Genomic DNA, 22,953 nt, shown 5'->3' on the forward strand with positions numbered 1-22,953 from the left:
TTAGAAGACCTCCAAGGTCCCTTCCAACTCTCTTATTCTGTTATCCTTTGAAGCTGCTGGTTGGCCAACTTCTCAATTACTTTCCTGCCCCAAAAGAGAGGTAAGATGATGGATGAAAGTTGTCCAGATGGTGGATCCAGCAAGACCTCTTGAAGAGGTGGAAGGTCAAGGAAAAAATCACCACCACTAGAATCCACTCACACAACACAATCCCTGGCAGATTTAGTTAGACAGAAAAGGCATGGATCTAGAGATCAGGTGGCTGAGCTCACCATCCCAAGGATCATGTCCCCTTCCTCAGGCCCAACAGGTTTAAATTGTTGCTAGATGACAGGGCAAGACTCTGCCTTTAGCATCTCTCTAGGACTCTAGACTCTAGGCAAAAAACCCAGCATCCAACTGAGAATGAATTTGGGTGACTTTATAGCTCATTCTTGTTTGAAAAGGAATTTATCACTGGGCATTTCAGAGCATTCACCAGCAATTTTGATTATGTATGACCATATATGTGTTTCATTTTCCTTTTTTAATTGTTGTATAAAACTGATTTAAATATGACTAATTCAGTAATACAACACAAATGCATATGTAAGAGTAATTAGAAGATGGTCCTGTATACTTTTTCCTTTCCTCCCCCCCATCCCTCATTGTATAAAATAAAATTAAATGGAAAAATAAACATTGAAAAAGTAAACATTGAAAATCAGAAATATCTTCATGGGCTTCCCTCCCCCCTTATTTGGGGGTGATTAGAAAGCTTGGAATAAAGCCATAATTGAAACTGGCAAAAAAAAATGAATATTTTTACCTCATAAAAAAATCTCACATATTTTCCCCCATTAAAAAACGTTTTACCACCACCAAACATATTTTCTCGCTTTATTTACTTATTGTTTGGGACTCCCATCCCCCACCTCTGATGCATAAGTATGTTTGATTCTTGCCTTAAAAACAATTTTTCCCCTGAATCAACAGATTGTGGGTTCCCAAGTAGCTTGTCTGATTCAGCGAGCTAGTATGAACCTGCAGTTCAATTGAAAACAAATTTACTTTGGAGTAAATCTGTTGGATTTGTAACACAAGATGCTTAACCTGGTGACTGAAATATCCCTTTTTATGGGTAATGCAAGGCCTTTAACCCCTAGCTCCATGGATTGAATTCCCACTGCTATTTAATCTAAAGATAGTCTTTGATTTGCAATCATTCATTTAGTGACCAAAGTTACAACAGTGCTGAGAAATGTCCTCAAATTTACAACTGTCATGATGTCTTTATGGTCACATGATAAAAATTTGGGCACTTGGATGATGATCATTTATGTCTTTCCTAGATGACTTCCGACAATGGGGTAAACAAGATTCACTTAACAGCCGTGTGATTCGCTTTACAACTGCAGAAAAAAGTCATAAAATGGACTTGACTCACTTAACCACTGCCTCGCTTAGTGACAGATGTTCCAGTTCCAATTGTGGTCTTAAATTGAGGATTCTTTGTACTGAAAAATACCTAACTAAGATTACTAACCAAGCCAAGTATCTCATGAAATCTTTGTCTCAATGATCTGGTTAATTTAGGTCTCATGGGACACCAACTTCGGAACGTCTTCTTCTGTGTTTGCATCAGTGGTAGGCTTCAAAACTTTTTACTTCTGCTTCTGTGGGTGTGGCTTGGTGGGCGTGGCAGGGGAAGTTACTGCAAAATCCCCATTTCCTCCCAATCAGCTGGGACTCGGGAAGCAGAGACTAGATGGGGGCGGAGCCAGTCAGAGGTGGTATTTACCAGTTCTCTGAACTACTCAAAATTTCTGCTACCAGTTCTCTAGAACTGGTCAGAATCTGCTGAATCCCACTTCTGGTTTGCATGTCAGTTTGTTTCTGTGAAGAGGAAGCATTCTGTTTTAGTTATGTCCACACACACACACAGACACACACACACACACAAAACACTCTCTCTCTCACACACACACACTGCATGATCTTGGCTAAAAGGATGAGAACCGATTCAGCGATTTCAAAATATTTCTGCTTAAGGCAACTGCATCAAGCACCATTTCTCATGTCCTGCAAGCACTCCCGCATGACCTCAGCTGAGCAATCCATGTTAAAATCCACATATCTGAAAGTTTGGAATATAGAATTATATCCTAGAAACCTTAATTAGACTAGAAAGTTGGAAAGTGCTGTGGTATTGGTTTCATTAACTAACCTTTTCAAATTTATGGAATCATAAGTTTATGATTCCATTATTCAGCATGTCTGCTCAGACATAAAACTAATTGTATTCTTAAAATGCAATCGGGGTCATATTCCCCTTCTCCTCTTTTCCTGGCAAAACCCTACAATTTTGTTTGGAGGCTATTTCAAAGAATTTGGGGGGCTGAAATCCATAGAGATTCCCAGTTCAGAAAAACCGTTGTAAGCTATAGTGGGAAAAGACCCTTTGCCATATCAAAGTGGATGTGAGCATCTGTTATATAGCTGACTAGTTCAAATCATAGTATTGAATTGATCTCAACAAATCATAACTGGACAACTCTATTCAGGTCCATATTTATGAATAGGGCATTATTAAATACAGGTAGTCCTCGACTTACAACTGTTTATTTAATGAACATTCAAAGTTACAACGATACTGAAAAAAGTGGTTTATGACTTACAACCATTATAGCATACCCATGATCATGTGATCAAAATTTGGATGCGGGGCGGCTGCTTCATATTTATGACGGTTGCCGTGTCCCGGGGTCATGGGATTCCCTTTTACAATCTTTTTACAAACAAAGTCAAGGGGGAAGGCCGATGCATTTAACAACCCTGTTACTGACTTAACCACTGCAGTGATTCACTTAACAACTTCGGCAAGAACAGTTGTAAAATGGGGCAAAATTCACTTCATAAATATCTCACTCAGCAACAGAAATTTTGGACTCCATTGTGATCATAAGTCGAGGACTCTCTGTAGCAGTGGAGGATGTGAGAGGCTCAAATCAGTAACGGTGAAAGTGAAGCCAATAGAAGCATCCATTTCTCTTTCTGAGAAAAAAAAAGGAAAAAAGGGTAGAAAAAAATCTTTTCTCTCTTATTTTGATTTTTAAAACATTGAGCATAATAACAGGATAACTATCACAGCTTATGATCCCCGATAGTGAGTTTAATTTGTCTAATATAATGAATAAAGAGAGAATATTCCTGCAACCATATTATCTTAAAATATACATCCACATACGAACTCACCTTTCTGGCATTAATTTGATTTTTTTTCTTTTTGAAAAGGGGGACCATGAACTTTAACAACAATCATTGTGGGAAAACACTAATGTTTTTATTCCCCTGGGAAAAAAAACACAGTTACCCTCACTGGGTGCACAGAAATTTGAATTTCACCTTAAAATACAGGTACATATATAAATAGTATATTGTAAAAAAAAACAATGTGATTTATAAATTTTATAGGCATATTATCAACTTGGATAGAGATGGTTACAATGACAGCAACAAAAGATGATTGAGAAGGCTTTAGGAAAGTTAAAACGATTTATAAAACAGTGCTTATCAATAATCAACACATCAAAAGGGGGCAGCCATGTATCAGTGGATTCAAGATACGCTTTGAGGATTTCAAGAGACGCTGCCCCGATTTCTAGATCCACGCAAGTTCTGAAGATCCGAAACAGGCACATATGGAAATCTTGTGCAGATTAAGTTTTCCCATTGATTCTAATGGTGGGACTTTTGCTTATACGCTACTATTGGCATGTCCAGAAACTGTCCCTCCATCAAAAATGGAGACGTCTTTCATGAACCAAATCTTCACTTCATACCAAGCCCATGAAACCATTGATTTTCCAGAGAGCGAGCTTTCCCGCATTTCTGCTCCTACACCGTATTCAGAATATGCACATAACTTATCACCTCTATGTGTACAAATGAAACTGATGATGTTTGATAGTCCGACACGAACATGGATGAGCCCGGATCAGTGTTACTGTCCCAAATGAAGGACACATTCATGAATGTTACATTACAGGATCCAATCTGGGTCGGTCACTGAGACCAAAGGTTTAGTCTTCCGGGATTTCAGATATGCTGCAGCCCATCTTCAGGGAACTTCTCTCTCTCAGAATGTTAGAAGTAGCGAGAAGATGGAACTTCTGTTCCATTAGAGCAGGAGTGTCCAAACTTGGGAACTTTACGATTTCTGGACTTCAACTCCCTGAATTCCCCAGCCAGCCACGTTGTAATTTTGGGGATTCTGGGAGCCATGGTGGAATTCTGGGAATTAAAGTCCACAAGTCTTAAAGTTCCCAAGTTTGGACACTCTTGCAGTAGAGAGAAGTTCTCTGAGGATGGGCTCCAGCACAAGTCCAAAAGATTAAACCTCTGGTCTCAGTGTCTAACCCGGATTGGATCCTGCATCATTATCTTGGGACAGATAAATTTGCCTTCATTCGTAATGTTAAGTTAGCATTTCAACATTCACTGGAGAGTATTATCTCTCATAGGTAGGTATCAACGTTCTTTTTGCAACACAACATGATTTTTGCTATATATTCAAAAATTAGGCAAAATATTTCCTGAAAAGCAACCAACTTGGGGGGGGGGTGTTTTTTTTAAAAAACCTGGCCTCATGGTTCCCTCTTGCTCAAATTGCAACCTGAAAAATGACGCGGATTTGACGCAAAAACCTGATGTGAGACATCACAAATGCCACGTAGTTACCGAGGGGAGGTATGAAAGTAAACAAGTCACACCCCTGAAACCTTAATCAAATCAAGACATGAGAAAGTGTATAATATTCATACATTAACGATGGTCCTATATTTTAATATATAGAGAGATATATGTATATATTTATATATGTATATATATATATATAGCATTGTGTGTATAAAAAGGCTTGTGGATGAGTCCTTGGTGAAGAATTCTGAGACATTTCTGTAAGGGCTTCCCATCAAGAGCAGGAGAGAACTGAATAGAAGTTGTAGCGTTAAGAAATTGTTGCTGCATTTTTTTGCCAATTTTCATTGTACAATAGGAGAGAAAAAAAGAAGTCCCCCCCCCCGAAGTCTTCAATATCTACCTCTACATACAATAACTTACAAGTTTATTTATTTAAATAATTGTAAAACATCTTACATTTTTTTCATCTGAAAAGAGATTAAACTATAAGTCAATACACACACACACACATCCAACATTCCACCACTCATATCAGCATATCGGTTTTTATAGGAAAGTCCCTCATGCTGGTACCCTGTTTTGAGATTTCTTTTTTTTTCTGCATAAACTAAATTGGTATCTGAAAGGCTCCATAGAAAATAGAAACTTCAACTTTTTTTTTCCTACAAAGTAAAACAAAGAGTATCGAAAATATCAAGCTCGAATGGTTGGCCAACCTGTCCCTTCTTTTAATATTCTATAAACATTAGGAAGGTTTTGAGTCCACAGGGAAAGAAAACAAAAAGGGAACAAAAAGCTTGTGCTCCATATACAATCCCAATCTGGATCTTGGCCGATTCCTATTTTTCTTTTCTTTTTTTAAAAAAAATGTTCTTGAGTATTGATGTCTTCAACTTGCAACAGCCTCTTAACGACGCTATAAAATTTCCGTTCCTTCTGGCACATGGCTTCCCCCATCAACTGAGCTTCTAGTGCTTCATGTTTTTTTTTTAAAGTTCCATAACAAATAAGTAGTTTTGTGCTGTAGAAAAAAAAAGGAGGGGGCGGGAGGCAGGGAAGAAATCCCAGCAATGCCTTCTCTTCTTTCACATTGGAGGTACAACAAGACCAGTCATGGCTGGAAAACAAACAGACAGACAGACAGACAATATTTACATTTTCAAAACAGAAACTGGCAGAAATAACGCAAATGGAGCAGAGGGGTGGAGTTTCACAAAAGATGGCAGCCAGAATCGCACCATCGAAGTCCCACCTTCTCATAACATACGTCATAAAGAGAGGCGGGGCACCAGTGGCGTGGTTCTAACTGCCATTTTGGTTTTTTTGACCTTCCTGTGGAAGCGGATTTATTTATTTATTAAATTGATAGGTCACCCATCTCATTCTCAAAGCGACTCTGGGCAGTTTACAACACAATAAAAGCAAAAGTCTAAAACCATTAAAAACCACAAAAGCATTAGAAGTAACAGGGATGAATAAAACTAAGGACCAAGGACACAAGCAGATGAAACTAGATTGCGCCTCAGTCATTTGTACCTGTTCCTTTAACAGGTTGCGCTTTTAAATGTTCAAAAACTTTCACTAGCCCAAAATGTTTCAGTTCAGGATGCAAATTGGGAGCACACTGATTAGAACATACATTTTTCATTTTATTTATGGATTTCAAAGGTTGATTTGGGCAGACATCTTAAATATCTCTGGGGCGGCTCATGGTAACATTTAAAAATAATGAAAAATTTAAATGCACATCTATATAAACATAAATCTACATGCAAAGTCTCTAAAAGAAGCTAGAAGCAAGTGTATCTGATTTGCAGCTGTCTACTCTACAGTTATTCTTTTATAAATACAGAGAAATACAAACACATCCACACACCTTCTTCTTCCTTATAAATCCTAATGTATTTTGACACCCATTTTCCTATCTTTCCAATGCTGAAAATGGTCTCATGTGCTTTTCACTTTTCACCCGCAGTACCTTCAATGCACCCCTTCTTTAATTCTACATCTAGGTCTCAAGGTTTTCAGCAGCCTCTAATGTTTACAATGCAATCCTATATTTTTCTGCTCAAAAGGAAGCCCTGTGGAATTTAGAGGGACTTACTCCCAATTAAGTAAACAAATACAAGATTGTGCAGTTTATTTCCCATTCTGACAAGGGAAATAAGAGCTATTCCACCATTTTGGTTATTTTCTGTCTTAAGTTATGAATAACTTAGATGCTAAATACTAAATGAAACATTAGCCCAGTGTTTTTCAACCACTGTGCCGCGGCACACTAGTGTGCCGTGACATAGTGTAAGGTGTGCCGTGGGAAAAACACTTTATATATAGTCAATATAGGCACAGAGTTAAAAATTTGTAACATTTTCTAATGGTGGTGTGCCTCGTGATTTTTTTCATGAAAAAAGTGTGCCTTTGCACAAAAAAGGTTGAAAAACACTGCATTAGCCTTCTTCAGACATTTTTTTTTTACTTCATATGCTGGCAGACAAATGGCATTATTCTCTGCTCCAGCTCTTTGTCCTTTTTATTAGTTTTGGAGATTAGTAATTAATAGTCATCCTTTTTTTTTTTACTTCACAAATGTATAATACAATCATATACAATTAGTGTGTGCATGCAGGGTGGAGGAGAAATGGAAATCCACAAAATACCCCCCCCCCCAAAAAAAAGCAGTAACAAAAATGGCCAAAAGAAAATAAATTGAAAAGGAGGATGTGACAGGTAGGGAAACAGCCTTGAAACTGAAAATCTGAATTTCAGATTTGTAACACAAGTTCACCAGACTGAATTTGAATCTCTCCAAAGGATAAGCAATATTGGGCTTTAACTATTGGGGGTGGATGGGTATTTTTTTATTTATTTATTTATATCCCACCTGTATTATTACAGAAATAACTCAAGGCAGCCAACATAGCTAACACATCTTACTCCTTCAACAAGAAGCCTGTGACCTGGGTTGGGCTGAGAGAGAATAGCTGGCCCAAAGTCACCCAGTTGGCTTTCATGGCTAAGGCAGGAATTGAACTTACAGTCTCCAGCTTTCAAGTCTAGTGTCTTAACCACTAGACCAAACTGGCTCTCCATATGAAATAGGTCTTGTTTTCTCAGCTTTAACTTTGTTCAGTCCAAAGAGGTCTTTTAATCTTATCAAATTGGTAGTTACAGAAATTGCCAAGCAGTTTTCTAGATTTCCTCCATGAAAAGGGGAAATTTGCTTTCCTCCAATGGAAGGAGAAATGATAAAAAAATAAATGTCCATCAAGGAGGTATCAGTGATTAAAACCAGAAAGGATATTTCTGATGAAAGATCAGGAGGGATAGCAATTGCTTTGGGCCAGCTCGATGCTTGCTTCGCCGCCATAAATCCCTTTTCTAATACATGTCTTCTTCAATTATAAAATAATTGAAGGAATATTAATTGATTTCTAAAATGTCAAAATCTTTCCTGGTATAGAAGGAGGTGACTTGGTGGATTTTTGCAGCTTGGCTTTTGTTCTCGGAGGCTGTTCCCTCCCACCTCCCACCTCCTTGGGGGCTCTGCTGTCAAAAGCCTATTTCCCAGTCTGCACTACTTTTTATTGAATGTTTGTGAGCTTCGGATTAAGGTCTTACACCACTCGCAAAGCTGTAATTATTTTTGCCTGTATTACTATATATTGAATCGATGTAACTTTTCAATAAAGGTGGTTCAATGCGGGACAAGGCATTCGGTGATGAGTGGGGAATATAGGAACTGCCGTGATTATCCCACAGGGATCCTTCTCTCTCTCCCTCGCCTTTATTTTACTTTATTGGAGAGAAATGGAAGAAAGAATTGGAGGTGAGCTGCATTGTATTAACCTCCAAAGGCAGCTATTATCAGATGAAATGCTTGATTAAACTTGTCAAAAATCAGCCAGAAGCTAAGGTGATGTGCACATCTTAGGCACTAATAATGCTAATAAACACATCTCCCTGAAAGGAACTCTTGCTCCTTTCCTTTTCTAAAAGAAAAAAAAAGCAGATATTTTGATCAAAATGGTCCTTAAGATGCAGCTAAATGAAGGAATGGAAGGAAAGGTGAGAATGTTAAAAAAAAATGCTTTTCTGAGGGTGGGGGAAAAAAGCTGCCACTATGTTCAAAGTTGGCTGCTTGTCTTGCCCAACATCATTGTTCCCTGATGGCAAGATTCCTCAGCAGATTCCTATCAGATGCTCCACCAGAGTTGAGTTCCCACAATTGAATTTAAACTCCAGAAGCTTAAAATGATGGGTTTAGATCTCTTGAAGAGTAGAGACGATGTGTAGCAGAAAAGAAGCAACTGCTGCATGCATTAGCACCTATGGATCCTTGTTGGTTGCCTGAAGGCAGGAAGTTGCTCTGGGCCTCCAGGTCCACAGACTATCGGCTACCTCCAAGTAATTACAACCTTTAACCAGAATCAGATATTAAATAAATGTCTTGCAGCTTGCTAATGAAGTTGCTTCCACCTTTACAATTGTTTTGCACATCCTCCATATTTCTTTCTGCAGTACAGATTGCATCCATTGAATGTGGCCCTTCCTATGGGAATGTTAATTTTCTCATTCAGTAGATGCCCTCTTATTTCATCTCATTTAACCCATCTTTCTGACACGTTCAGGTAAATGCTGAACAGTGTTATATAAAATTACATCCCAGCGAAACCATTGTGGAACAGTGGGCTTCAGTTTGTCCCTCATGAGACAATAGGGCCATGTCAGTTTTTAATGTACAGATTTGGTAACGGACAAGTTTCATTGCTGTAAAAATGGTGGGAACATTTAGTGCTTGGATGGAAAAATACAAGGAAATCGCAAAGTTATGGACTAAGCTTGGACATTTGGAGGGAAGGCAGAGCGATAGGAAGCAAGCGACAAGCTCCTTGCATATTGTTTCGAAGAATATTATATACAGGAATCATTACGCAATCATCAGGAGTCCAGTTTGATTTGAGGAAGTTTTTATTGATAGAATTCCTTAGTATCTCTCTGAATTTGGGACCATCTACTGTTCACTGGGAACTGGCTGATTTCTATCAATATATTGTGGGACATTCGCTGGGGCAAACTTACTGCTCCAGAGGCAATCAAATTTTGCAAGAGCTGAACTCAGTAATGAAAACAGGAGAGAGTTGAGTGTAAGCTCTTTCAAAAACTCAGGCATCCTTATTTAAAAGAAGAAAATGCAATGGCGTGTAACACTTCCTCTTTTCATTAGCTGCTTCTGACAGGGCCTCTGAGGGATACTCCAGTAACTTGTTGGAAAAGGGAAAGAAAAACAGCTTTGGTTTGGTAACAAGATACATGATCGCTTTGGACATGCATTGCTCAAGTTCCATCAGCTCTGAAATTTCTTTCATTACTAACACCATCACGCCTTGAATGTTTTTTTCCTCCTCTCGGTAAAAGCCTTATATTGAAATTGTTATAAAATGTACTTTGGGAAGCGTTGTGGAATTCCAGGGAGCTGCTTCCCCCCTCAATCTTTGTCACACCTCGTATCTAAATGCCCTGCTTCCCATGAAGAGAAACTGAGGTGTGATGGCCTCATTTTGGGTCCATTTCACAACATCAGGCTATGCATACTTCATTTTGCTGGACACACGTGGTTGTGTCACTTTATAGTTATGGGGCACCTAAGGAGGAACTCTGACTGGTGCAAGGGCTTAGCTTTCCTGCAATGGCGATGTGTGTGGTAATATTGGTTTGGGAGTCATAGAAAACTGACAGTCCCCAAAACTGATGGGGGCAAGGGAGCAATCGGTTTGGCACAAGATCAGAATGCAAAGGCAATCCCTTTTGTATGTGCTTGTAACATAAAAGGTGATGCTTACATTGTAACCTAGGGGGAGAGACGCAGTGTCAGTCTTAACAAAACTTCAAGATTCAATGCATGCCTATGAAGGCAAGTAGAAAACAGATTGGGAGTAAATTTACCTGGCCATGGATACAGGATTGTCTTTGCAGAAGGGCTTTTTAAACCTTTTTTTTAATTAAAAGGCTCCACCTTTTAAAATTACTATAGGATGCTTTGCTGAAAAGAAATTAGAAGAAATCCAGAAATCGCTCTCTCCCCCTCCCTCTCTCTCTCCAATTGAGATCACCGATTGTTTTGCTATTGGGCTCAGTATACAGGAGAATAAACAGTGTGCTGGGCCCATGAATTAATCTACTTATCTACTAGCATTGCTTTGAACCTCATTGTGTTTTTTAAATTCCCACACGCCAAGAGAAAGAGAACGGGAAAGGGAAAGGGAAAGAAGAGAAAGACAGGAAGGAAGGAAGGAAGGAAAGGAGGGAGGGAGAGAGAGAAAGAGCGAAAGAGAAAAAGAAAGAAAGAAAGAAAGAAAGAAAGAAAGAAGAAAAGAAAAGAAAAGAAAAGAAAAGAAAAGAAAAGAAAAGAAAAGAAAAGAAAAGAAAAGAAAAGAAAAGAAAAGAAAAGAATACAGCAACCTGACCTGGGATTTCTCCAGCCCAAGCCTCATCATGTATCAAGATCCAGCCAGAAAAACGCCTCTTGTCAGTTTCAACTCCCTGGGACTCCTGGCAGAGGTGAAACTGACAAGGAGCTTCTCCAGATTGTGCCTCCAGGCCTTTCATCAGCTTTCACCTCCTGCTGCATCCCACAAGGTAGGAGCACTCAGGCTCCAAGTAATTTTATTGGGAGATGCATAGCCAGATGTGATCCCTTTGCCAGCTACATGCCTGCAGATAAAGGCAAGGGTTTCTTTGCTTTTTCAGCTGCCAATTCAAGCTACGGAGGTAGCAGGGAAGTAAATTAATCTCCCCTCCTATGAAGCACCTTGGAACCAAGCTAGCAAGTAATTATAATAGTACAAGCTAAAAGGACTTGCATTCTCCTGTCACAAAATGAATGGATTTTATCAAGAAACAGATTGCAGCACTTTAAACCACAAACTGAGAATGTGGGCATACAAATCTCATTTTTGTTATTTGGGACAAAAAGATAACATATATCACTTTTTCAAACAATTTTCTCCACTATGAAATATTTTGAATGTGTTACCCTTACAATTTTGTGTATTATTTAAATTTGTGGGTTTTAATGGTCATTTTGGTTTTCTATACCACTTAGAAAGGTGCATTTGAAAACAGAGAACAGCAATAGCATTTTAGATTTATGTCCTACCCCATAGCACATTACATCACTCTCTGGGTGGTTTACAATGTAAGCATTTGCATATTGTCCCCAACAATCTGGGTCCTCATTTTACCGAAGGATGGAAGGCTGAGTCAACCTTGAGCCCATCAGGATCAAACTACAGGCTGTGGGCAGTGAGTGCCTGCAATACTGCACTTAACCGCTGCATCTCTAGAACTCATATATATATATATAGACAGAATAAATTGTTCTGCCATCTGCTTTTTACTAAAGTCTGAACTTATCTGCCAATTTGCTTCTATCAAAAGATCTCTGCTTTGAATTTCTCTTCTATTCTGTCTCACTTTTGAACTTTAACATTTTTAATCATCATTAACAATAATACAGTACAAAATTCTGCGACAAGCAATCTTTGATAGCCCTGCTAGGTGGCAGCACCTAGCTGACCTTAGTTAAGTATGGCTGGATTTGTTAGTCCTTGGCTGGATTACCACCAGGAAATTCCAGAGTTGTAATCTAGAATGGGAAGTTGAAGAACAAACAAACAGAAGAAGACAATCACAAATAGTTCTGTATTACTACCAAGAAAACTACATGGACATACAGGTAGTGTTTGACTTATGACCATGATGGAGCTCCAAATTTCCACTGCTAAAGTAATAGAGTTGTTAAGTTAGTTTTGTCCCATTTTATGGCTTTTACTGCCACAGTTGTTCAGGAAATCATTATAAGTAGTTAAGTTAGTAACCTAGCTGAATCTGTGTTCCTCATTGACCTCACATACCCCAGACAGCACAACCATCTTAAATACAAGCCAACTGACAGGATTTTTTTCACATGACCATGGGGATGCTACAATGATTGTAAGTGTGAAAAATGGTCATTAGTCACTGTTTTCAGTGCCATTGTAATGTTGAATGCTCATTAAATGAATGGTTGTAAGTCAAAGATTACCTGTATTTATGAAATTATCAAGAGTTGGGCATGAAATGGAAACTTTCATCTTAATTAACCCAAATGTCTACATATAATCTTATGCAATAACTTGATCCCCTCTCTCCATATCATAATATTTTCATGATCTCACCCACATCTTATAAAGCTCATGATCTTTTATCAATGTTAAAAACAATAAACTTACTATATATATTTTTTTCAAATTTAGTTTTCGGTGGGTATGGACTGTTTTAAATGGATCTTTTTGATAGGTTGATATGGAACAGACCTGAACGAGCTCAGTACGATTAAAAAAAAACTAGTAAACTATTACAAAATGACATTCCTCTCTCTCCCTCTGGGCAATTCCCTGAATGCAAATTTTAGGAAGAGAGGGAGAGAGAGAAAGATTGGTTTTTATATACCCATTACCTGGGGCTTTCTCTTTTTCTAAATGTCTAAATCAGTGTATCACAACCTTGGCAACTTGAAGATGTGTGAACTTCTGCTCATAAAATTCCCAAGCTAGCAAGCTCACTGGGGGATTCTGGGAGTTGAAGTCCACACATCTTTAAGTTACCAAAGCTGAGAAACAGTGATCTAGATCAGAGGTCTTCAAACTTGGCAACTTGGCAGCTATGCTGGCTGGAGAATTCTGGGAATTGAAGTCCACAAGTCTTAAAGTTGTCACGTTTGGGGACCTCTGGTCTAGATCATCAAGAGGTTATTAGATTTGATGGACCCTTGTACTGAACTGGACTTCCCCCAGTTATGCCCAAATTGGATTAATTCTATGCTTCTATGGATCAACCATGTGCAATGTAAGCCCTACAAAACAAATGATTTTAAAAAATTCAGATGTTAGATTAGCATCTCAATTTCTATTGAAATAGTTACCATTATCATTATTAAGTTAATAGTTAACAAGGTGCTTAAAAATAGAACTTACATTCATACTTGATACATACATTGGTTACACCTTAATACATCTAAATTAATACATATTCTAGATATGCACATACACTGAAATATAAACTAACCAAACAGCAGAATTTACCCAAGGCAAAACTTTAATGAACATTAATAATGACTACAATTAATGTGTCCGGCAAAGGCAGGGACCAGAGCATTAAGACCTGGTCAAATATGCTTCAGAAACCCACCAATGGATCTCCCTTCTCTCTTGCAAATCTAAAGTGATCCAATCTATTTTACAACTTCAGAGTTGTGTTCCTGCCTTGGTCCTGCCCACAAAGCCTTGAATAAAACATCGCCTGTACTCCTGTTCATTGTCCCATGCCCTCTTTCACGCAAAACTATAAAGCTGCTTTCGATTTAGAAAAATCCTATTAAAATTTGGGGAACGCAGTTTGATCCAAACTGTAAATCAGGTTTGGAGCATCGCTTTCAAAAAGACAGATTCAGAGGGCCAATCCAACTTGGAAAGCTGGTTTGTTTCTGAAATTTCAACTAAAAAGTGAAGCGAATCACCACAGAGTTTGGTAGGGCACATCATGGCTGCCTCCTCTCTTGACCAATGAAAGACTTCCTTATAGCAAGGGAAGCAACAACAGCATTTCAGGCCTCAGATGAGTCCTCAGAAACAGTAGGGATGGCTTTCCTGTTTAGAGGAACAAAGTAGCCACAGGCAAAGGTGCCTTAACTGTTTGCACAACTCCAGCAGTTTCCAATTTGCTGCTTTCCATCTGTGCTGAGGTGATTAGACACCGGAGTACTCATCACTCTGCTTTGTGCCATGTCACATTACATCTTCTCCACACTATTTTTAAGCAGGCTCAACGTCCAACACAAAATCAGTGCCAGGCTTCTCCCATCAGGACACCTGCAATCAATTTCAGGTTGCTGACAAAGACGAGGCCCTGCGGTTCCTACCTACCTCGCCTGGCTACAGAGCAAAAAAAGTAGAGCAGATGGCATGCAGGGAGTGGGAAGCAGGGAACGCCTGGCAGTAGACAGGTCATCTAAGGGCATCCACACGTCTCTCCCAACACCACTCAGGGAGCCCAGTTTGAAATAGGTTTCCTCCCTTGGGTAACATTAATGAGGACCATCAAGCAGCATGTTCTTTGTCAAGGATTGGTCATCAAATCATGCAAATGCTATGCAGAACAGGTGAAAATCCACACTGGTTCCCCTAGTCCAACATCCTCTTGATACAATTGCTAGTTAGGTGATGTCTCTAGGAAGCTGGCAAGGAGATCTTGAATACGGATGAGCCTCCATGCTTTTGTCTCCTCTCCTGTCTCCAGACAGTATATTAAATGACGTGCTGCTACTATCAGTTTTTAGCCTGGCTACACAATGGAATCGTTAACCTAGATTGCTTTTAGAATGCAAAAATCCATAATTTTATTAACTAAGTTTGTCCTGGGGTATGCTCAATTCACTTGTAGCATGTGTGAAGAGCCCCGTGTTTGGCGCTAAACAATAAAATTGTCTGTCTTTCCCCATGATTCTGAAGAAGACTGGGATTTCTGCTCTAAATCAGGGGTGGGCAACTATGATAACCATGCCAGCTTAGGAATTCTGGGAGTTGAAGTCCATAGGTCATAAAGTTGCCATAGCTGCCCACCCCTGCTCTGAATGGACACTTCGATCTTTGAGAAGCAGAGACCTAATGAATATTTCTACCTTTTGTTCTAAGATGGCAGGTGGAAGTTTGGGCACAATTATCTCTCTAGGTCTTAGGCTGCTTTGACCTTTCAAAGTCTGATCTAAACCTGGGGGGGGGGGAGAAGGACCAACACATGAACATCTGGATCACTGCAAAGCCAGGTAAACTTGATAGTTATTTATGATCTTCCTGACCAAAAGAGTCCATTACATCCCAATGGATATAGGCAACCTGTTTTGTTTGCCTAAGGTTCCAGATTGAATTCTATCTGCAGGAAAGTGGGAAGAGTTCCTTTGAAATTCTGGAAAGATGGCACTCATCAGTGTCAGTAGTACTAGGTGAGACAACCCCAGGAATTGGACTCCTATGTTTTCTCCCAGTCTTCAGTATAAACATGCTATTTAGGCTAGAGAAAGCTACACAATGTACCATAAACTAGATTAAATGAACATTTCCTTTATCATACTAAAATGCTCTATAAGTTCATATAGTCTGCCACATACTAATCTTTATTCTCCCCTACCTCTATCTAAAATTTCTTTCCCCTGCTTTTGTATTCTTCTTAGACTCTTCTTCTTATATATACTTTCATTTTTAAATATTTTACCCTTTAAAGTTATTATTGCCAAGACCTTGATGTTATATTTTTAAATTGTGTCTACCCTGCCCTCTTTATGCTGCTCTATGACAATGATAAATATTTGTTTTAATTTGATGTATCACTTAGCCTGGAGAAAGTTACATCTTCAGGACCCACGCTGAACGTCTTTGGGGTGGCTTGATTCAACTGAAAATCCCTGCCTTGGAGCAGATCTGTGAAGCAAAGTGGCATTTTCACTTTTTTTTTTTACTTTTCAGATTGGAGTCGCTGCCTCGCCCTGCGTTGGCATCTCTGGCCTTGCCATGGCTTTCTGAACATGTGCAGATGCCACCTGCCTTGAAGCAAGCAATGGAAGAGGGCAACATTCATCCACCACCCTCTGATGCTTCCTTCAGAATGGAAGCTTTGCCCTTGGACCCAGCAATAAATCATTGACAGGCTGACACTTCATCCTTAGCTCAGTTTCTCAACTTGACCTGGCAGAAGAATCATTGAAAGCTAAGCTACATTAGGGCCTTTGTGGCAGGCAAGAAGGAAGCTGCATTCACAACAGTTAAAAGCCTACAGCCAGAGAAAGATGCCAAGAACTGTTATATATCCTCAAGGGTTTAAACTGGAAGCTTCTTTCTTTGGTACTTCTGAACTAATCATATTTGGTGGAGAACTAGGTAGCCCTGAAGGCAAAAAACTGTGGCAGGTTGACAGAACTGCATCTCTAGCTCGAGAACTGCTGGGTTTTTGCTTTGCCAGTCTCAATCTGTACGGTGAGCACCGAGGCAGATCATGTCACCTCTGAGATTTGGAGCAAAGCTCCAAGGCATATATTACCCAGTTGGCCAAAGTCTGATCTTTGGAAATGCCTATAGACTTCTGTCAACGGACTGCTTTACGTTCTGTTGATGGAAAAAGGGGAGGCGGGTGGGAAGGAATCAATAAGGCAGTTCTGGAGAATATAATTTATAGCATGTCACACAACAGACCACTCTCCATTCCACCTTTTTGACTGTTGGAATGGGGGTGGGGGGAGGCTGGAATGAAGAAGAGGAAGGGTAAGAAAGGCACAGCATAATTAAGATCTGTCTTTTGATTTCCAAAATTGGAGATTCTTGCACTAAAGAGTTGTTCTACCTTATTTTTAGGGTGGCTTGAGAATGTCTTTCAAATTCATTTGGATGGTGTTTTTAAATTCCCCTTGTTGTTGGAGGTACTAGAAGATTCTATTTCGCATAGTCTCATCATTTGCTGCCCTCACTTGCCAGTTTGAGAAACAATTTTTACAGGATGCTTTTCTTTGAAAATTGAAGTCAAAAAGACTACAAATGGCTGAAGAGAGAAGACACTGTAGGGAAAGTACACTCACATATATTCTCTTCCCACCCAAAATTATTTTATTCAGCCTCTATTCATGATTGCCAGTGTAACTTTTAAAAATATTTGTATCCTTTTTTATTACTTTTTAAGTAATTTAAGATGCAAGCATACTTATTACTCCTTCCATCTCCTATTTTCCATACAAAATCCCTGGGAGGTAAATTGGGCTGAGATATTGTAACTTGCCTAAAGTCACCCAGCCAGATTTCATGCCTAAAGGGGATCTAGAATTCCAAGTTTCCTGGTGATTGACCCAAAATCACCCAGCCAGCTTTCATGCCTAAGGTGGGACTAGAACTAATTTCTAGCCTAGTGTCTTTCTTTGCTGATCAACCAGTAGACCAGCTTTGTTCTTATGTTTCGAAACTGAATCCCCTTTAATAAAACTGAATGAGAACAGATAATAAAATTAAATAATGTGATTATTTTTCTGAATGAATGAATGAATGAGATAAATGGAAAAAAAGAGGAAAGATTTGACTGATGATTTAAATGCAGATGCAAGTGTTGTGTTTCTGCATTTACTCATATAAGTTACTTATACATCAGTTTTAGATATATCTATGACAGCATTTTTGATTCCTATCCATTTTATGTAATGATCTTTTGAAACAATATATGTCATAGCTTTTTTTTTTTTTTAAAGAAATTGATATTTTCTCAGCTGCAGGTGCAATTACATTGTCTGATGCAATGTTCTGGAAATTCAAATTAGTTTGATCATTTATTCATTCATTCGTATTAAATAATTATTTTGGAACAGCCCGATACTTAAGAAAATCACAAAGGCTAGACTGTTCAGAAAGACTGGTTGATGCCTGGTGGAATTCTTCATAGCAGTTGGTGATTATTTTTATTTTTATTTTATACTTTATGAATTGCAAGTGACTTAGAGCCTTTGGGAGGGGATTGAAAAGCATATATCGTTAGGAAACAATAATGAAAAGAAATTAAATGATTGTTGCACTCACAGATTTTGGACAGTTTTGATCTGAGATTTTGCAAGATATGAGATGACTAGAATTCATAAAAGCTCTTGGAATTACTGCACCTCTTGAAGCTGACATCTCATGAAAAGTTACCTTAAATTTTCTATACCACTCAAAATGGCAAAATAGTTGGCAAAGATGAGGAACTTGTGGAGATGGCTAAGTTAACTTATTTGATTAGGGGGAAAACAGTATTTACATTTATCTAAAATGTAAAATTTTAGATAACTAAAAATTCTTGTCTGCATAAAATGGAACAAAATGCATTTACAATTTCTGATTCTGCTTTTTTTGCTTTTGGTAATCATAGTGAGAGATAACTTTATAATTGTATTTATATTTGCTGCAAATATTGCAGATTTGAGATCTGAAGTTTTGTTCTATTTCTCTTTATTTTTCTTTGTGAGCTTTAATTTTATCTTCCTTTCCTGCTTTTACTCTATTATTATTATTTTGTTAATTAGGATCTGGGTTTCTGTGTAATCAAAGACTATGGGGAAACCTAAGAAGGATAATGGGATAGGTGAGGATTATAAGGGTACAATTTTGTGCACCGCAGTTTGCTATCATTTTTAGGAGATTGCTTTGCACATAGGAACAGTGTGCGAAGTCCATGTTGAGGTATAAAGGTAAAGGTTCCCCTCGCACATATGTGCCAATCATTCCCAATTCTAGGGGGTGGTGCTCATCTCTATTTCAAAGCCGAAGAGCCAGCACTGTCCGAAGACATCTCCGTGGTCATGTGGCTGGCATGACTAAATGCTGAAGGTGCACGGAGCACTGTTACCTTCCCACCAAAGGTGGTCCCTATTTTTCTACTTGCATTTTTACATGCTTTCAAATTGCTAGGTTGGCAGAAGCTGGGACAAGTAACGGGAGCTCACTCCGTTATGCGGTGCTAGGGATTCGAACCGCCGAACTGCAGACCTTCTGATTGACAAGCTCAGCATCTTAGCCACTGAGCCATCACGTTCCCCATGTTGAGGCATGCTCCCCCCCTTATAGTACCTTTGAAGTAAAATCTATGATATATATAGGGATGAAGTTCCGGGAGAATGGCAGGGTGAATAAAATAGATGTTTGCTTACCTCTAAACCCATTTCCATTGCCAGTGGAGCACGCTGGGGAAGGGGACCCCTGGGGTCGGATGACAGGAGCAAAGGCACTCTTTTGTTTGACAGCAGGAAAGACAGAGGAGGAGAATGGAAGGATGGAGGAACTGCTTGAAGAACCAACTGTGGGACTTGAAGACATCACTGAGAGGGAGGAGATATCAACTTGGGTTAGAACAAGGAGGGGCTTGGAAAGGCAAACAATCACAAATTTGCACAATCGGATCACCCTTAAGAAGCATCTACTGAGACTTCCATAAATTCAATAGATTCAATAAGTCTTTTTGGGTCGTAAACATTCAATTTCATTGATTGGTTGATTGATTGATTCATTCATTGATTCATTTATTCATTCATTCAAAGCAAATAGTTGTCCTACAACAGATCTTTAATTCCAAAGATGCTACTGAGCCCCATATGATATTTCTAGAACATTTTTAAAATGTCAGCTGACTGCTTAAAATTGTATCTCCCAGCCCAGCAAAAGAAACAATGGTGAGTAGTAAAAAGTATCTTGTAAGGACAAGATAATAGTGAGGCAAAGAACAGTGGAACTGTAGCTAGGAGGAGGCAGCAAATAATAAAAAGAGTATATCCATGCACGTGCATGTAATTTTAGCTATATTTAACTATGTTTGTATAACTAGTATTTTTCATGCATTGTGGGCACATGTATATGATATGCCTCTTAGAGTTTCAGTCTCAAGTTTGCCATGTTCTTGATCATGTATTTCTTCTTAAATTCCTTATCTTTAAAAGGTTGGAGAGTTTTGAAATGCAAACTGATTTTGAATATTAAAATACATAGAGGAAGCTGAATATATACCAAAATCCTACAGAATTTGGTGCTCAGTTATATTACTAATTGATTGGGTTCACCTAATATGCTACTACAAAATGTGGCTTGCTTCTTTGAAACTTAGTGTGATGTGTGAATCAGTCATTGTGATGATTGGGATGTATTAGCCAAATCTAATTATTTTTCAAACTTCAGGAGGTGACTGAGCTTGTCTGGGCTGAAAGCTAAGTGGGATCATACCTGGCCATTATTTAGAGGGGAAAACCCCAGGAAATATTAGGATGGTTAGTCAAACCAGTTCCATAAAGTCCAACTTTAAAATGATTGGACTACCAGAAGTCTCCAGTCAGCCTGGGAATTCTGAAAATTGAAGTCCACCCATTTTAAGAAACTAAAGAAGTTAGACTGTGATGCTAGGGTGGGGGGGAACCCTTAGAACAACATAATGGCAAAATACTTTGGAGATACTGCTGAGAACATTACACAGACATTTCCATGACGTCCCCTACAACCAAAATCAACTCAAAGGTAACTTCATCTTGTTTAATACCTTTATAAACATGGTGAATAACAAAATGTTTTATTTACAACTGTGGCCCAGCCACAGCTAAAGTGAACATTTAAGCTAAAACGATAGAAAAATTACAAGAATACTGTAGAATATATATCATTAAGTATTTATCTATGTTCTATATCAGTCTTGACTTCAGGCAATTCTATGGACAAGTCTTTGTAGTTTTCCTGCCAACATTTTCAGAAGTGATTCAGAAATATTTTCATTTTTTTTCTTAGGACTGAGAGATCAGAACTAACCCCAAAGTCAGTCAGCTGGATTCTGTGCCTAAGGAGGCTACGACTTCTAGTCCTGTATCTTAACCATTAAATTTAGTTTTATATATTTACAATCATCATACAAATAATATTTAGACAAGTAAAACATTCTGGTTGAGGCACCAGGTTGGAAAGTAGGAGACTATGAAATTCTAGTCCCACCTTAGCCATGAGAGCCCATTGGGTGACCTTGGTCCAGTCCTTTTCTCTCAGCCCAACTCACCTCACAGGATTGTTGGGTTGGGGAAATTAAGAGGAGGAAGATGTGTTGGGTATGTTCACCACCTTGAGTTATTTGTAAAAATAATAAAGGTGGAATACAAATAAATAAATAACCTGACACCTGCATTCTGATTTTATTAATCACAACAGGATAAACCTACCATCTCATTTTACTAACACTCATTCCCAGCATCTAGTCACAACGGCTTCACAATCAGTCTGGATCAGGGGTGTCAAACTCAAGGCTCGGAGGCTGGATACAGCCCATGGGGTGCTTACATCTGGCCTGTGGCACCACCCTGGAGACAGCAAAGGACCAGCCCGAGGTGCCTCTGCCAGCAAAAATGGAGCTTGGGAGGGCCGCCTGGCAGAGGTGGATTGCTGCCGGCATTACTGCCAGATTGGTGTGCTTGCACTTTTGCAGTTGCCTGTAAATAGGTCTGCAGAAGATTAAAAATGCCAAAAAAACATGCCGTGGCAACTGGGGAATCAGTTTGTGGGCATGGCGAGCCTGCTGTCCTTACCGATTCAATGACCCAGTTGCAATTTTCACTACTAGTTCACCCAAACTGGTGTGAGCCGGTAGCAACCTGGCTCTGCAGCTCGAGCTCCATTTTTGCTGGCAGAAGGTTGCAGGAAGACATTGCAGCCAAAATCAGAGCTCAGGAGCCTGTTTTCGCAGGCAGAGTAGCCAGGCCACCCCAGGTGCTCCTGACACAAGTGACATCAAGGTGGCCATTCCCCCCTTCCCCCACAGGTCTAACACAACCCCGATGTAGCCCTCAATGAAACTGAGTTTGACACCCCTGGTCTAGATTATTAAATAAGTAGCTTTCAAATCTCTTTTAAAACATACAAAAGTGGGTGGAACCAGACAAGAAACTAGAAGAGAATCCCATAATCAGGAACCAGGATTTGAAATGTAAACTATCTGAATAGAGAAGCTCATGAACAGGGAAGGGAAAGAATCCTTGTTCCTATTAGTCATGTACCATAAACAGGATCGTGTCAAGGCAGGATAGGTGAGGGCAAAGGGCTAACCAAGGTTAGCTGAGCCAGGGTAAATTTCTGTGAAGGGAGGAAACATGGCAAAATGAGGAGGTCCACAATGTTTTGAAATACAAAATAGTCAGTATTTCTAAACAAATATTTTCAAGCAGCCTCATGCATTCTACATGAGCTGATTACGTTTGCCATCATCTCCATAGGGAACAGTGAGAAATGTGGTCTGATAAATCTGGACCAAATTTAAAATGAGCAAACAAATTTCATTTCAGGTTAAGATGCTTCCATTAATCTGTGGCACACCGCCAAAATCACCACTGTATTTCACATTGCTGAATATCTTCTCTAGCTTTGAATGATACTCTAATTATATTTTTTCTCAAGAATCTGTCAGCCTCTCATTCTAAACTCTGATAGTCAGGAATATAAAATTCAGCTGTTTTTCCCCCCCTCTGGAACTGAAACTTGGCACACACAATTCAGCCAGGAAGCAGAATTTGTAAGTTTTCTCTTTTCTTAAAAAAAAAAACCCCAGCAAACATCTGTTTGGCCAACTTTAAACTCACTGTGCAAAAGCAATCAGCATTTCAGATTTCTTTCTTGGTGAGTTTTTTTTTCCCTTTTTCTAAACAGGCCATTTATT

At 39.0% G+C, this 22,953-nt stretch overlaps 1 protein-coding gene across 8 annotated transcripts in view; it reads right to left on the reverse strand.

Moving 5' to 3' along the window:
- Positions 1-2,587: 2,587 nt before the first annotated feature.
- Positions 2,588-22,953, reverse strand: part of EBF2 (EBF transcription factor 2) — a 270,819-nt gene continuing 250,453 nt past the window's right edge. The window contains exons 15-18 of one of the 8 annotated variants that reach the window (XR_015695560.1): positions 19,430-19,597; positions 15,988-16,193; positions 12,257-12,325; positions 5,393-5,797 (exon numbers count right to left, since the gene is read on the reverse strand). Coding sequence is in view for 7 of the 8 variants with exons in the window: in XM_087706196.1 (XP_087562322.1) it covers positions 12,297-12,325; positions 16,104-16,193; positions 19,430-19,597 (287 nt within the window). In the remaining variant the exon portion in view is untranslated. Of the gene's footprint in view, positions 3,034-5,392; positions 5,798-12,256; positions 12,326-15,987; positions 16,194-19,429; positions 19,598-22,953 lie in introns of those variants that run through there. The other 7 variants (XM_087706197.1, XM_087706196.1, XM_087706201.1 and 4 more) reach the window with 7 other exon arrangements.

Source organism: Thamnophis sirtalis, unplaced genomic scaffold (assembly GCF_051295495.1).
Source record: "Thamnophis sirtalis isolate CommonGarterSnake01/CBP01778 unplaced genomic scaffold, rThaSir2_p1.2 scaffold_2, whole genome shotgun sequence".
NCBI lineage: Eukaryota > Metazoa > Chordata > Lepidosauria > Squamata > Natricidae > Thamnophis > Thamnophis sirtalis.